Here is a 17,226-nt window from a genome sequence, read left to right as displayed (position 1 = left end):
TACAAGAGTGTATGATATTTCAATTTTAATTGTGAAATATTTCAAGTTTATAATTGAAATCATATTTGTGTACAAGAGTGTGGAATAAGGTGTATGCAACAAGATATAACCTATTAAAAATATTATATGACTAAAAGTACACTTGAATATTCATTTCATCACCATGTAAGAAGTTCAAATTTTGAACTTTGTCATCTTGCATCTAAAGTCTTTTGTAATCATTTTTTGCCCGCTGTGTGGGCTTCTTCCCAATATTCTTCTTGCAAGGTTTTCGGCCATTCTAAACAGTGCGCACAAGATTATAGAAATGGGCTGAGGAGAAATGGACTGAAGTGATGTACCTTATTCAGTGGAGAATGAACTTATTTAGAATGCTTAGCATTAGTATTAAAATTGCAGTGATGGTCATGGATTATGTACTATAACCGTGTAAGTAGATAATTCCTGACATGTAGCGGCTGATTCTGTAAAAAGTTTAAGGAGAAAATAATATTTTGGTTCTTGTATTTTGTAATTATTGTCAATTTGGCCTTTACATTTTGGTTGCAATTAATTTGATCATTGTTATTTTTAACTTCTAGTCAACTTATACTCAAATTCTATTAGTGAATTGATAATAGGGACCAAACTAACTACAAATTGAAGATAACATTGACCAAATTGACTACACTAAAATGTATGGACTAAATTAATTGATATATGTTGTTCCTAAGAACATAATTTAATAAATAAATTACAAAATAACAACATATATAATCATATATCACTAAATTTTATTTACCATAAAATTAAAGAACAAGTTGAGATATTACCTCACTTAAAAATCCTCTCATAATAATATAAAGAAATTACCATTAATTCCACGAGTTTTTAGATGGGAGGGTTGAGATGTAGACTAAGTTATTCTCTTGAGATGATACACGTTGTTTATGGAGTTTTCCAACGTAGTAAATTAACAATTCTGCATACCATCTCTAGGATACAAGTCTAACCACCTAGCTGTATATACTTAGAGCTCATGGTAGCCTTTCCATTCCATTCAATACCATTTCCAGGTATCAAAAAGATTTTCAGAACTTAATTACATGAGCTATACAAAGGCATGGCTCCAGCCTCCATGTATTAAGCCTTTGACCAAAGGATAGTAATGGATGGTCATTTAATTGAGCATGAAAAGCCGATAAGTTACCAGCCGTTTGAGCTTAAGCATCAGATGAGCCTCGCTGGCATCATATTAGTGTCCCTCTTTCTTTCTTTATTTATTTCTTTTTTTTTTTTTTTTTTTTTTTTTTTTTTTTTTTTTTGAGAAGGAAGTGTCCCTTTGTTTGAGTGTGTTTGTATATCACAAGTCTTTTAAAACTCTTTTGGATGAATGGCCCACTGAGGTTCTTTGCACCATCAATATGTATGTCTTGTTAAAAATAAAATAAAAATTATAGGTTGATTTTTTTTCCTATCTTTACATATTAAATTAACTTAACTTTAGTTTAGTTAGTATTAAAGTTAACACTTTTGGCCACAACTATAAAGAGCTGGCCCTGTAGAGGAGGGACAGTTGATGTTAGGCTGCTTGCTTAGTAGACTGAAATTTCATGTACTTCTCCAAGATGCAGAGCCGAAGAAGACTATAAAACAATGCAATTCTATTTGGCGGGAGTTCATATTATTCATTCTAAAAGGCCCTAGTGTGTATTAAATATTGATAATTTTTTTATTATTATCTAAACTTCGATGCTTTTGAGTCAAATTCTTTGCTTATCAACAGAATTTTCAAGAACAACCATTAAAAACCAGATTTTCTTTAGAAAATTTGCCAAGCCATTGGGATTCAAGATGCAAGGAAGAGAAAATTCGAGCTCAAAATTGGCTTGTAGGTGTAGACGTGCAGTTCATTTGAGCTTGTACAAGACTTACAGTGGATTATTATTTTTAAAAAAGACATAATGGATCCAGGAATTAGCTTAGAGCCCAATAATACTTCTTGGTCAGGATAGAAATACTTTGGACCATGTGGGCCGACAAGCAATTGTTTTTTCCATTTGTAGTTAGAAGGTTAGAGCTTTAAGTTAGATTAGCGTAGGCGTAGCCGATGATAATGGTCCATGTCAACCTAGGAATGTGTAAGCAACCATTTGGAAGTTTCCAATCTCACTTGAACTTGCTTGGGTAGTTAGCAGCAATTACTTCATCAAATGCACCCCAGAGAAAAATAGTGTCAATAAGCTATATTAGATTCAATAGCAATTGACACGGATATCATAATTGGACAAATTTCTCAGCTTCTCATGATCTTAAACATCAGAATAAGACTAGTCCATTAACAAGAATTCCTATGAGCCATTAAAGGGCTATACACACTAGAACTGTCACAATTAACAAGCTGTGATATACAGGTTTTGAGAACAAAAGATAGACAGACATACATTGTAAAAATCCACTGAAGGAAGCAGCTGTGAATATGCAAAACCAATTTAATCAAACATGTTGCTGCCGAATGTCCCGTAACTCAAACTCCTGTTTCTTAACTGCAAATTAGCATACGATAAACTAATTTAATCAGCCATCAAACACTTTTCATGACAACTTTTGACATAGCTTTTTCTTTCCTTTTTTTCAGAGGGGGGGGGGGGGGGGGAGAGAAGATTGGGTTAGAGAAAAAACATTTTACCTTCTCTACGGCATCTGCCAAGCGTTTGACATCTTCCATCTCTTTCCTGCGGATTTCAACCTGAGCGCGAATATGGCGATTCTGTTCCTCAACCTAACAAAGTGGCGATAAGAATACTCACCCACTACTTTATAATCATTCTTCTTTCATCTTAAAAAAGCAAACAAAAGGACCAGAGATTGAAACAATACTTTACTCTCTGTCCAACTGTGGTAAATTTAAGAACATGGAAACAAACAATATTTGCTTGGGTAAGGTTCTAATAAGATTTGTGTCGAGCCTGTATTGTGTTAGTCCATATAATTATAGGGGGTATTTTAGTATTTGAGAATACATTAGAAGCTTTAAGCACTATATGTTATTTTCACACATGGATAGGGCAGTATATATACCTATGATCCTTGTAATTAATTTTGTAGGTCAACAAAAAGCTGAAACAACTTCGTGTGCATAGCCTTGGTTTTGGGGTGAACCAGATAAAACTGGTGTTCTTGTGTTTGTATGCTTAGATATATTCTGTTTATGTTTTCTGTTGTTCACATCTCACAAATCTTGGGTTAGGTTTCGTATTTCCTAACAAGTCCATCATCCAGAAGAGTACAATAGAGAAGTTAGCACATATGATGATTTACCTTCGGCAAGATTAAATTCATTATAGCTAAAGAATCAGCCACATAGTAGAAATTTCACCTCCATGTGGCAGTCCATGTGGAAATCTAGGTGGCATATAGAACATTTTTATTATGACCGTTAGCCACAAGCATTTTCCATCCACTACTTAATGGCAAGTGGGGACTATTTTGACACAATACCAAACGTTGGGGCCTAAACTGACACATTTGAAATGTTAGGGACCATTTTGCCACATAGTGCAAAAACATTAGGAACCAAAATGGTGATTAACCCAAAATTATTTATTGTTAAATACAAATAAATAATAAAAATCAAATAAATCTTTAAAATCTTTGCTTGGGTGGAAGGCTAAAATAAAGTGGAAGGATAAAGAGTAACACATGGTAATTAAAAGATGATGAGGTGGAAGGCTAAGTGAAGGAGTTCTCTAAGTATGCGCCGCAAGGAAACACATCATGATCTCACACATGAGGTTTCTGAATACACACACACACACACACATATATATATATATAGAGAGAGAGAGAGAGAGAGATTAGCCTATTTAAAAGGCCCAGAGAAAAAATTGTGATTGATGATGAATAAAATTTGATACTGGATTATCCAATATCTAGGTGCTGATTTCTGGCAACCAAAGTGTAAATTCCTAGGTTTTCCTGCATGGTGCTAATTCCAAGTAATTCTAGGTTTTGGTTCATACGCTTTCCTATCATTTTTGTTTTATTTGTTTTCCTCAATGCCCCTTTCAATTTGTGCTGCACCACAAATCATTCCACAAGTGACCTATCCTACCATCCCCAACCAAAAAAAAAAAAACCCCTCTTCCACCCTATCATCCCCAACCGCAAATTAACAAAACTAAAATAACCTCTTCCATCCTGCACTATATGTTTCCAAAGGCTACACCCATAAGACATCCCAACCAAATCTGTATCCCAAGACTCACCACACTTCCCTGTAATTAATAGCTCCCATTAATGATCAATTTCCTAACATAGGACAAAATGAGGAATTTGTTTGTACGTGCTTGTGGCAGGGTTCATGGCGACTTAGGGTTAAGGTTATGATTCAAGTATGACTAGGGTTTTAGTAGGGAATAATAGCATGAACAGTTCACGCCAACAGTGCATGTGGACAGTGACATGAATAGTGACACTATCAAATAAAGGGGAGAGAGAAGTGCAAAGGAGAAATAATACAATAAGGCCAATGTGCCTCAATACTAAAAAAAACCCCATTATTTTTATAATCAAATCCACCTTAAATAAGTACAATAAGACACTTAAATAGACTCAAAATCTGAACTTCTATTATAGAACTAGAGCTCCAACTTTGACTATTACATGAACTCCTTGTTAGACTAGTACACTAAAAACCTACTAAGGTAATAAAAGACTTGCACTCAAGGAAATAAACCAAAGATACTTAGAATCTCTTAGATAATTCTAGACTCCACCATAATACCATTATTTCATAAGAGTTGAAAATTGAAAACTAACCATAACTTGTAAATTGAAAAACCAAATTAAAATTTGTTTGAACCCCAGAACATCTATAACTAGACATATAAAATAATGACTTTTGCTTCAACTAGACTTCATACATTGACCCGATAATATAAACCTTGAATGGACAAAATTCCGAACTAGCAATAATCAATCTTTCATGTCTACACCATATCCTAAAAAAACACACACACGCGCGCGCACAAACACACACACACCATTTGCCCAATAAAACTTGGTTGAGAGTACATAATTTACTTATTCCTAATCTTCCAATACACACAAAACTTTTCAAATTCTGCAAATTTAAGTAATGTCTTGTTGTCAATTCTATTAATTTGATTTTGTGCAAATAATATACAAGCCTAAGCACTGTGGCTTCTGGAGCAAGATTTTAATAGAAGATATCTAATGATTCATCTTGATCAGAAAGGGGAAAAGGAGATGATAAAATAATTTATCCTAAGCAGGTAACTTACACCCTCTCCAACCAATGCATATATAGCTGATTTTATCCCTTCTACAAATACTGACAAGTGTGTTCATAAGTAAAAATATACCCGTAAAAAGAGATGACAACTATCATAGCCTATTAAGTTAGTTAAATACAAAAGCTCAATCACTCACCATATCCAGCATACCCGTCAAGTACTGGATCTCACTCCTCTTTGCTGATGAAAGATTTTGAGCAACATCCATTACATTAGTCCTGCATTTGAGTTAATACGTTACAAGCACTGTATAAATCCAATAAATAAGATCAAGGAAAATATAATTCCATTCTAACCAACATAAAATATTGTTGAATGCCGATGCATAATCATATATTCTATTAAGGGCACTGTTGTGAATCCATTATAAAGTATATTACTACTATAACAGAGAACCTTATTCTTAGGTTTCAGACTTCTTCTGGTTTTCAATGTTTACAACTTAGAAACCACAGATCTTACAAGTCCTAGATAGAATATGATAAAGTAGGAATGCTTTCAAGGTTATTGCTAAATTTCCACAAACAGGTTGACTAGACAGCAACACCTTGTGTGAGTTATGGAAACAGATATAGAAAAAAATATTTGTATTTATTCACAATTCAAGAAAATTTTCAATTACAAAATAGTGTGCGGGGATGGGAATGGAAAGAGGGGGGGGGGGGGGGGGGGGTTTTAAAAGTGGAGTTATAAAGACACCAATAGAATTGGGTAAGGTCTTGGGTTCAACTCTTAAGCTTGACCAAAAACAGAAATGGGGTATTAGGTATAAAGGTAAAGCAAAAATAATTTTCTTATGGAATTTTGTCCCCTCTCCAAGCCTGCCAACAGTGGGGGAAGGGGAAGGGATCAGGGTTTATTTATGAGTGGTGAAGAGAAATTGGAGAAAACCAAAACTAGAAGATAGAAAATTCTAGAGTTCTCAAAAAACATGAAGAGATTCAAAACCAACAGGCAACAAAGGGACGTTTTTATAAACTATGAAAAATCTTCTTGACAAATGGTTACCCTTGAGGAACACAACTAATCAACATGAAAATAATTAGGACTGTCAGAGAGACATGTCCTGAAGGGAAAAACGCATAGGGATCCTGTGAACTTTGGGCCATAATAAAAGTGACGCCTAGTTCTTCTAATTTGAAATTAGAAACTCTTTTTTTTTTGATAAATACAGAATATCCTCAACTGAAAAGATCATGATTTAATTTAATACAATTCAATTTAAAACTCAATATTTCTTTTTCTTCTCTCCTAAGCAAATAGCAATGGCAAGTGCCTTCTACCCCAAGTGACTAATCATGGTTCAGAGTCATAGAATTAGGGGCTGTTTGGTAGTGTATTTTGAACAACAGTTTTTAGTGTTTAAACAATATTACACATATTTCCACACACTTTTTCACCCACACGTATTTCTAAAAAATACAAATAACGTTACTAGAACAACATTACCAAACGGACCCTTAGTCTTCAAAGAAAATGGGGGTAATGCTACTTACCAATCACCTTTCCTAGACCCCGCAAAAGTAAGACCTTTATGTACTGGACACGGCCTTCTGTTTCTCTTAATCTCCAACCACCTACTTCTTCTCTCTCCTACTTATCTTCTTTTCCTCTTTCCTTCTTTCTCATATTCTCTCTTCCATCTGAACAGAAACTTCACCTCCTTTTTCTATTCTTCTTTTTTCATTCTAACCAAGTTGACCCCCCCTGCCCCTCTTCTTCTTTTCTCGCCAGAGTGTCACCGCGACAATTTTTGGGGCACAACAAATTTGAGTTGTGGGTGTCACAGATTGGCCTAAATCAGCTTGGTAGTTGATAGGTTGGCTAGCATGGTCAATGATGGGGCACAACAAATTTGAGTTGTGGGTGTCACAGATTGGCCTAAATCAGCTTGGTAGTTGATAGTTTGTCTAGAATGGTCAATTGAGGTTTGAAAATTAGATCACTTTTGTGTTTAAAGGTGTTCTGTTTGATGGACCTTTGAATTAGTAATGGGTTGTGCCGGTTTAGTGTGGAAGGGATGAGTTTAGGTGTTAGTTTGAGTGGAGGGCCAATGGAGTAGAGCCGCCACTTGGGCGTTTGGCTGGTTATTTGGGTGTGTCTATTTGTGCATTTGGCATATTTACTAAAGGGCTTTGAGTATACTTAAGGGAACTAGTTGAGGAAGGTGGTAGAAATAGAGTGATTTTGGGCGGGTTTCATGGTGGCCTGCATTGGTGCTTAATTATAAGCGGTGAGGCAGTGGTGTTTTGTGCCTAAAAGGCAAGCTAGATGTTGATGGTGATGGGGGTCTCCTATGGTTGCTAGGTTGGCTCAATTTTCAGCCATGGGTAAATCCACCAAGCCACTGGTGGAGGAAGAACAAGGGGAAAAAAAGAGTGAATTTTAAAATGAATTTTTTATTAATTTCAAATCAGTATTTTATTAAGATAAATCATGTACCCCATACATGATAGGATTTTATGTCCATTAAGCCCAAACGAAAATAAAATTAGAAAAACAGTGTGTCAACTTTATTTTGACCCAAAGTTTAAAAAGTCCTTTTGCATTTTTCCCTTTCCCAAAACCAAAAGAATTAGAAGTCAAAGGGTGCCAATTTGCAACCCAAGATTTGAATAGGACTTAACTACTTCCCAACGAATACAAGAATTTACAAATTACATAAGGGAATGAAGATTAACTTCAGCAAAGAAATATCCCCCAAGAAAATAATATTCTAAAATTGATTATGATACCAAGATAGAGGACATGTTGAATAAATCTGACTAATCCTGAATTTGTTAATGTCTTTGAATTCCAGTATGAGCGTTTCAGTAAGCTGTAAAAGTTTAGAATCAATGGTTCTACTAGATTCTTAGAAGTCTTCAACATTGAAACAATCCTATAAATATATGACATCCCATTTACTAGAAATAATATAATAATAATTGAATTGTATACTTTGGAAGATTCGGGTTAGATGAGAAGAGGGCATAATTTGAAAGAGGAGAAAATTAGATATTAACAAGCCAATTATAAAATACCCTTAAGCTGATACAAGAATAACAAGCCAATTATAAAATAATTTATCAAATAACAACCAATACTAATAATAATGACAACAATGACAACAATTTTAGCAGCCAGCCAACCAATCAATAAATTTGAATCAAATTAATCAAAAATTAAATGATACCTACTTATCTGAAAACAAAGGGTCCAGGCCTTGTTCTTCCACAAGTTGCTCTACAGTATCTAGAGCAGCTCCCACCTGCATGTACAGTATAGGTTAACATGGTGACCAATTCATTTTGCTTACTCGGTGATGTGGAGCAACCAAGACACAAGAAAAAGCCAAGGATTCTTGAAGCAAAGTGCCAATAATGTGACAGTTCTGACTGGAAATTATATGAATCATCTTAGATGGTAATAAAATCTTCATCTGCTCGCTTTTTTCTTTAAATAGAAAGTTTTATTGAGAATAAAGAAACCATCCAGTACACAAGGGGTGCACTTAGAGGGCAAAATCAAGAAAAATTATAACAGTCAAGAAACTCTAACAGATTGGAACACAGTTGGCCTGGTAAAACAGACATCCATTCATACAAAGAATGTAAAAAAAAGCAACTTAAGCTCTTTCATAGATCGTTCAATGCCTTCAAAAGGTCAGCTATTTCGCTCTTGCCAAATGGCCCACATAAAGCACAAAGGGACAGCCTTCCAACTACCACCATTTGATGTTTTGCAAACCTCCCCGTCCAAAATGCCAAAAAGCAACAAATCAACTAACTGACTAGGATGACCCAGTGCATTCCAAAGAAACACAAAACAAGAGACCATAACTCTCTGGTGTAACCACAATGCATCAATATATGATCTACAGTCTCTCCACCCTTTTTACACAGATAACATCAATCTACAACAACAACCCTTCTCCTTCAACGATTATCGGCCTTCCAACTACCACAACTCTGAAGTTTTGCAAACCACCCCGTCCAAAATGCCAACAAATCAACTAACCAATTAAAAATTTAAAATGACCCATGCACTCCAAATAAACACAAAACAAAAGACCATAACTCTCTGGTGTAACCACAATACAGCAATAAATGATCTACATCTCTCCACCCTTCTTACACAGATAAAACCAATCTACAACAATAATCCTTCACCTTTGAAGATTATATAAAGTAAGAATTTTCTCCACTGCAATAGTCCAAGCAAAGAAAGCTACTTATAAAGGAAATTTCTCCAAATACTTTTCCATGGGAAATAAGGCTTGTCCCCTTAGAAGATAGCATATAAAAAGATTTTACCTCAAAAACTTGCTCTTTGTAAGTCTCCAACAAATTTGATCTTCAACATCCCACCTAATCTTGATTGAATAAATGGGGTCCACAAAATCCACCAACATTTCAATTTGATTAATTGAAGTTGTTATTTCCAATCATGATCATCCCGCACAAAAGTAACACACCAATGCATGGACCCTATACTCCAATTATAAATAAAGGGTCTTAAAAAATAACAACTTCAATTAATCAAATTTTGTTATTTCCCTTCAAAACAAGGGGCATTTCTTTCCCTCGAAAAACACCATATAAGCATAAAAGGGTCACATTTCAAATCCTCCCGTAACCTCTCTTACGAAAGTCTCCTTTCCAGCATTATTGAAGCTCCATCACGGAACAACAAAGATCCAACCAACATAGTTATGGAGCCACCACACATTGGTGCAAGTGTCACCAAATTTTAAGCAACCAACAAAGTTATTCTGCCTATGCGCATTGGCAAGGCAGTGAATAAAGGTAGTAGTTCTGTCCCTTTCCTTTAACCAGGGAACCCATGACTTTTGTCTCCAACTCATTTCCTCCACAACAATTAACTTTTGCAATTCCAATTTTTTATCTTCCTTAGTAACTCCGACATCAGCACTCAACCTTCCATCTTCCTCCCTCCTATCCATCTCCCTTATTTCGTTCAAGACAAAAGACTTCATTGATGCCCCATCCCCAAAAAAAATTCCTTATTCCAAATTCTCAAATCAGTTTTCAAAGATTTGAGTTTCTGAGCCAATACCCAATTGGGTGACCCTTGACATTATAACTCCCACACCAATTTTGGACTCTTTCCACAAAGCACAAAGATTTCAGCCATATATTTCCAAACCCTATGTTTACGCAATTGCAATAGAGTAGGATAGGAAAGGGGTCTTAGATGAGCTGTTGGAGTAATTTTTTACTCACATTAAGAAAATGCATTTCCCAATTCGATGATACCAAGAATCTATCTAGCCTGGACATTAATGGTCGATCTAGATTGCTTGACCAGGTGAAGGTACCCTACCCCTATCCAAGGGTAAATCTAGCAAAGTATGTTAAGAAAACCCACAGCCCTGTTGTTATTCTTGTTGCTCTCCTTCTTTTGCTTGAAAAAGGAAGAACACTTAAAAACCCCCGATGCACCAAGGAACATTCCACCAACTAACAACTCCCTAGCTCTATCCCATAACACTAACATACCACCTGAAGCTCCAAAGGAATCTAAGTGTAACCAATTTGAGTAAGTATTCCCCTAAATGCTTCTATTCTTTTGGTCACTGGCTCAATCTTGGATCCTTTAACATTTAAAGATAAGGGGTTTGGATAATTGGATGGGAAGGATTTTAGACTCATTAGCCTAATTGGCAATGTTTATAAGATTCTGGCAAGGGTATTGGCAAAATAGATTGAAGTTGGTCCAAAGGAAGTCAGTTTCTCATTCTCAAAACACATTCATCAAATGTAAACAAATTCTTGATTCAGCTCTAATTGCAAATGAGTGTCTTGATAGTAAATTGAAACAGGGCATGCCAAGAACGAAATCCTCAAATGTTTGAAGGAGTTGAACATAAAACAATGGAGCTTAAGCTTTTTATTTTATTTTATTTTACATACTTTGTATGGTTGGATGGATACATTAAGTGGCCATTCTTTCTCAGAATTACTCAATTTCGTATATTATTGTACTTTAAGTTAATTTCTAGCCATTAAGTATACATTCAGTGTACTTGGTTGTAATCTTTTTTCTTGATAAAATTTTTACTTACCTATAAAACATTTAAAAATTAAAAGATCATCGGTCACGTAAACAACATAACCAAAACTTTCTTGTTTTCACTGTGTAAGTGCTTTTCATTGTGGTTCCATTAATTCTAAAGGTATGTTTCACATATGAGGCAACCCTCCCCCAGCCCCCTCACTTTTTTTCTTTTTCCAAAGTAAAAGGAAAAAAAAATCATATCCTAGCCACAGAAACAACCTGCTTCAATTCTATGATGTGTGAGATACTAAACATTCAACAAAGAAATTGAAGGTAATTAAGAAAAAATGATAACAGCAAAGATATTAATAAAATGAGTACCTGTGTTTCAAGACATAAAGACTCGAACTCATCCTGTCAAATTCAAATAGGGTAGCATGAAATTTAGAATTATACCATAAGATTATATCAAAACAGCAATTAAGAAGTTGACCCTGTTTTAATTGCCACAGAGCCCAGGTAGCAATCTAATTTATACATTCTATATAAAGTTGATGAAGGAGCTATTTCAGGAACTATACTTTTTTAACACATGCAATATTATCAACAATAAAAACACCACGCAATGGGAAGATCCCTACAAAGAAGTCTGCTTTAGCTAAGATCTTTAAGCAACACTACAAAGGGAATAAAAGAAATAAAAATGAGACTAATTTTAAATCAAGCATGAAAGTTTTTTTTCCTGGTGGATAATTCGATAGTTGGGCGTGAGGTCATGAATACAAAACTCATTAGGGATGTGTGTAATTTACCTATGTATGTATGTATGCATGTATGTATATATAAAGCATGCAAGACTATTGTAATAGAAGCATCAATGCCCAACCAAAACATGCTTGTTACCAATCCAACTTTAGCAAAGCATTAAATATTCAGTCGAAGAATTTAAAATAATCTCACTTGATAACAAATAAAATAATGAGAAATTTTTTTTGTAGGAACAAGTCTATCATATTACATATGCACGATATTTTCATTAAATTTGATATGAGTGAATGCATACATATTTTCATATATCATCCAAAATTCCAAATAATATACTAGTTCAAATTCTCCTTTTTCAAACCATAATGTCTGCTATTTTTATTTTATGAACTTATTAATTGTAAAACATGATAAATGCCAACATTACAAAGAAATTAACCCATTGTTATTCACTTATTCTTCAACATCAAAGTGAGATAAAGTACTTAATTATTTTTTCATTCATTATGTGACTATTGGAGTTCCTAGACAGAACACATTTATAAAAACACTATCTGATTTGATTGGCATTTTGCAGAAATAGTTCAGCATAGAAGAAAAATTCATTTTTCCGTCTATGAGGCTATGTCTCCTGAACAATCACAATATCACGAACGATCATGAATTTTCTATGAGGCTATGTCTCCTGAACGATCCTTTTGTACTTAGGTGTCTCTTTTTTTATATCAATAAACCTTTATTATTTATAAAAAAATCCACTTGGTATTTAAGTATCAATTCCAAAGGCATTTCATGTACACTAACACATGAAATAATGACAACTGTCCATTTTATTGGAAAAGTAGTTAGACATGCCATAATAACCAAAGTGTCCATTTAACTCAATTTCATAAAATGGTTTTTCCATCAATAGAAAGAGGGGTAATCAGACTGCAGCTAAGCTTATTAACACTTGAAAAGTTTCAATGAATTGCAATAAACTGAAAAGTTAAGATCTCTCTGATGAATTTTGTAATGTAGGAGCATAGAGTAATTATGTTTCCTTGCAAATTTAGAAAATAAAATCAGAACGGTTCTGAATGTTAAGTAGAGAGTGAAATTCACTAGAGTAATGGTCATCTTCAATAAGGTTTGCACTGATGCAGCAACACAGGGTAATTATGTCTAATCCAATTTTTCAACTTTAGAGAGAGAGAGAGAGAGAGAGAGAGAGAGAGTATATAATAAAGGTGGTAAAAGTTAGGCTAAAATACTATTTACACCCTTTAAGTTTGAGGTAGATTCCAAATCGGGGTCCCTTGACTACGAAAACTTGTAATTTACTACCCTGAGTATTACATCAATGCTGATGTGCCCTCCCATCAGCATTAGTTAGCATCTTCCTATTAACACCCTCCCCCCCAAAACAAAAACAAAAAAGAAATGTTGTATTGAAAAGAATTTTTTTTTAAAAAAAAAAAAGTCAGTTTTAGGCGGGTTAACAGTGAAAAATGTGACAAACCATAATGGAAAGGGCCCTTTAACATCATTATAATAGTAGATAGTATAAACTGCAAGTTTTGGCAGTCAAGAGAACAATTTAGAAGTGACCCCAAACTAAGTGCGTGTAAAGTACATTTTAGCATAACATTTAAGTTGAGAGCAGCCTGAAATACTAAATGTTTCATAAAAGCTGAGAACTTCAAGGCTAAAGAATGTAGAGAAGGAGCTAAGTAAATAAAAAAGAAAGCGCAAGGAAGATTTAAGTAATTGCATTTGTGAGAATACACTGAAAAAATAAAATCACTATCACAATTCACAAATATGAAAGTGCAGCAAGTTTAAAAACAAGCCAATTACGTAAATTAATTGGACCATTCAAACACACTGACCCTCACAAATAAACAACTCCTACAAAACAGCAATCAAACAAGTTGCAACAAAGCTCAAACTCCATTCTCTTAATTTTGACGATTTGGCACACGACACCTTTTACACTTCCCCTGCATCCACTCTTGCATACTTGCCGTAAAATCGACTTTGAAAGAATGAACAAATTTTCTTTTTTCTTTTTAATTTGGGTAAATTACAACTTACCCACCCGTGGTTTGACCGAAATTTAAGTTGTCTACTTGTGGTTTGAAAGTTGACATTTTACCCACCTAAGTATTTCACTGGATTTTTTTTTATCTTATTTGAATTTTTATGTTTTTTGTGTTTTGAGGGGAGAGAGACATAAAAGCGTAGCAAAATTACATATTTAGGCATGTTTTTAACAGAGATAGGTTACAAAAATCTAATTGAGCTAATCTCAGTTGGGTAAAGTGTCAAATTTCAAACTAAAAATAGGCAACTGAAATTTCAGCCAAACCACTAATGAGTAAGCGTGCGTTTGCCGAGCAATGATTTTGCATTTTATGTTTTTTACTAGGTCCCATAGCACTATTCACAGACTAGCCAAGTACTGAAAAATGCAGCAATAAGCAGTGAATCATGGGTCCCATAGCACTATTTATAGTTTAAAAATTATTTTGCTACAGTATTTTCCTTCCAGTTTTCAGCAAAATAATTAATATCCAAACAAAGTCTAAGTTGTAATTTGCCCAAATTATTATGATGCAGTTAAACAATTTTCAAGAAAGTAGTAGTGTGTACCTCAATACTTTCATGTAATGATGTAAGGACCTGAAACAACAACAAAATTTAAAAAAAAATTTAAAAAAAAAAAAAAAAAGCAGCATAGAGAAGAGAGTGTTAGTTCAATAAGACCTAATCATAATCATAAATTTTAAGTGCAAAAAGAAGAAGGGATGGATGTACGGTACCTGAAGAAATAGGCGGTGGAGACGTTGTTGCTCCTCGGTACTGAAATTTGGAAAGGCGCTGCAGAATCCCTAGACCAACACGAGTTTTACTTGGTTGATTTTTTATTTTTTATTGTTAGGTTTTGAGAATTTGGAAAAGAGAAAAAAGGAATGGAATTCAATTTTACTTGGTTAGAGCAGGCGGTGAGGAGAGGGCGAAGGGCGAGGTTGAATGATTTCTTCATATCCCAACTTCGCATTCCCATCCCCATCCCCATTGTTGATGAAGGAGGAGCGCATTGGATGTCAAATAACGAAGGATCGCATTCACCACTTCCTTCCATTTCTTTTTTTTGAGAGAGAGAGAGAGTGTGTGAAAGAAATGAAATGAGAAATCAAATGCGTGAGAAACTTTCACTTTCCGTTTCTAAAAGGTTTCTTTCTCTGGAGAAGCATAAACCTTTTTTTGAATTTTGAAATTTATGAGGGTTTGGTTACCACCACTTCCATTTCGTATTGACTAAAATGCCCCTAATATATTATATTGTCACTATATTTAAAATAAAATAAAATTTAAAAAGAAGCATATAAGGAAATTCAAAAAATTCAGAAAAAAAAAAAATCAAATGCCAGACTTCGCGAGTTTTTTTTTTGGTTTAGTGTCATAATCTTTTATTAATTTTAATTTGAGGTTTACACGTTTTTTCACAAAAATTGTATATTTAGAACTATTAATAGAGCTAAAAGTGTCATAATGCTAGCTCTAAAAAATGAATACAAAAATAGCATTGAAATCATATGCTCGTGTGGATTTGTTCTTTTTTTATAGCTAGCCTTATGATACTTCTAGCCGTGTTAGAGCAAACACATCAGTCCATGTAAAAATTTCCTCTATTTTACACAAAAAACCCTTTTTAAAATTTTACACATTCACTTTTACAAATTACCCACATCAGTTCATCTATCCTACTCCCTCTATTAATTAAATAATAATTTTTTCACTTTTTTTATTAATTTCCTCAACTACCCTACGCGCGTCTTTATTTCATTTCTCCTTTTCTTCCGTTCTGATTAATTTCTCTCTCTCTCTCTCTCTCCTTCTCTTCATTTCTTCTCTTCATTTCTCACTCTCTCTACCCAGATCATCTCTCTCACTCTCTCTCTACCCAGATCAAAGCTCGATCCGAGCTCCGATCCAGCGGTCCGAGCGCGATCGGAGCGCCGATCCCCCGCTCCGAGCGCGATCGGAGCTCCGACCCAGCGCTCCCAGCGCGATCGCGAGCTTCGATCCGGCGCTCCGAGCGCGATCCGAGCTTCCGATCCGGCGCTCCGAGCGCGATCGCGAGCTCCGTCCGGCGCTCGGCGCGATCCCGAGCTCCGATCCAGCGCTCCGATCGCCGATCCGAGCTCCGATCCAGCGTCCGCCAGCTCCGATCCACGGCAAGACCCACGAGCTCCGACCAGTCAAGCACCGATCTACAAGTCAAGCACCGATCTGTGGTTGTTTGTGTATGTCTGTGTTTTTTTTTTTTTTGAGCAAAGTATATCTCTGTATTTGTGTTGAGAAAATGATGGAGTCTGTTGAGAACGGATCAGAGAGAGAAAAAAAGGAGCGAAGGGAAAATGATAAAATATTGTTTAGCCGAGCTACAATAACCGTGTATATTTACACGGTACTGTAGCTCGTGGATGAGTTTCCACATTTTTACCCAGTTTTAGATACACTGATGTAGCTCAAAATGTGTAAAATTAAAAAAAATTTGTATTATACATGATTTTAGATACACTGATGTGGATGCTCTTAGTAGTTCTAAATCATATTGTGTTTCCATGGCCAAGTCCAATTTGTGCACATGCACATATATTTGAACTTCCTTGAAAAAATATTTACAGGCGTGATTTGCGCACATATTTCCGACGTTCTTGCTCCAACCCAATTGGTAGCAACCACGAGCAGGTACCACTAGGATGGTGAGATTGGTGGCAAAAATGAGCAAGGTCAAGACCACGAAGTCCAGCGATGATGCAACCTCTCTCTTTGTTAAGTTTGTTTTCGGTTTTTCATTTTTTATTTTAAAGAAAAGATGATAGATTGTTTTTGGTAATTTAATTGTACATGCGCATTTTTAATAGCAAACTAACAGATGTCTTAATTTGGCAAAAGTGTATAGTTTACCGAGTAAATTGGCTAAATTATAATTTTAGGAATGTAATGGCCACTACCTTAAAGTTCAAAGGGTTTTTTGGCATTTTTCCTCCATTTGATATTTTGAGAATCAGCGATAACAGAATCAGATAAACTGAGAATAAAGCATGCATGTCCAACGGAAACAGTCTTTTACAATTATGTGCAAGAGTATGTACCTTTTACCTAAATAAAC

The 17,226-nt window shown here is 35.0% G+C and overlaps 1 protein-coding gene across 1 annotated transcript; it reads right to left on the bottom strand.

Moving 5' to 3' along the window:
• Positions 1-2,193: 2,193 nt before the first annotated feature.
• Positions 2,194-15,305, bottom strand: LOC142612926 (uncharacterized). The gene is made up of 8 exons (XM_075785100.1): positions 15,034-15,305; positions 14,867-14,935; positions 14,697-14,726; positions 11,679-11,711; positions 8,477-8,547; positions 5,434-5,515; positions 2,669-2,761; positions 2,194-2,525 (listed from the first exon to the last, which is right to left on the bottom strand). Exons 1-8 carry the CDS (start codon positions 15,187-15,189, stop codon positions 2,472-2,474), a joined length of 588 nt encoding a protein of 195 aa, XP_075641215.1. The 5' UTR covers positions 15,190-15,305; the 3' UTR covers positions 2,194-2,471.
• Positions 15,306-17,226: the final 1,921 nt, after the last annotated feature.

Source organism: Castanea sativa, chromosome 10 (assembly GCF_040712315.1).
Source record: "Castanea sativa cultivar Marrone di Chiusa Pesio chromosome 10, ASM4071231v1".
Classification (NCBI taxonomy): Eukaryota; Viridiplantae; Streptophyta; class Magnoliopsida; order Fagales; family Fagaceae; genus Castanea; species Castanea sativa.
Note: the sequence above shows the minus strand (reverse complement) of the source record. Positions and strands in the feature narration are given on the sequence as shown.

What these genes read in the sequence shown, in the direction of transcription:
- LOC142612926 (XM_075785100.1), bottom strand. Translation starts at nt 15,189, where the DNA reads ATGGAAGGAAGTGGTGAATGCGATCCTTCGTTATTTGACATCCAATGC. An exon ending in TCCACCGCCTATTTCTTCAG is followed by an intron (nt 14,727 to 14,866) that starts GTACCGTACATC and finishes TTGTTGTTTCAG; the next exon opens with GTCCTTACATCATTACATGA. An exon ending in CTTTATGTCTTGAAACACAG is followed by an intron (nt 8,548 to 11,678) that starts GTACTCATTTTA and finishes CTGTACATGCAG; the next exon opens with GTGGGAGCTGCTCTAGATAC.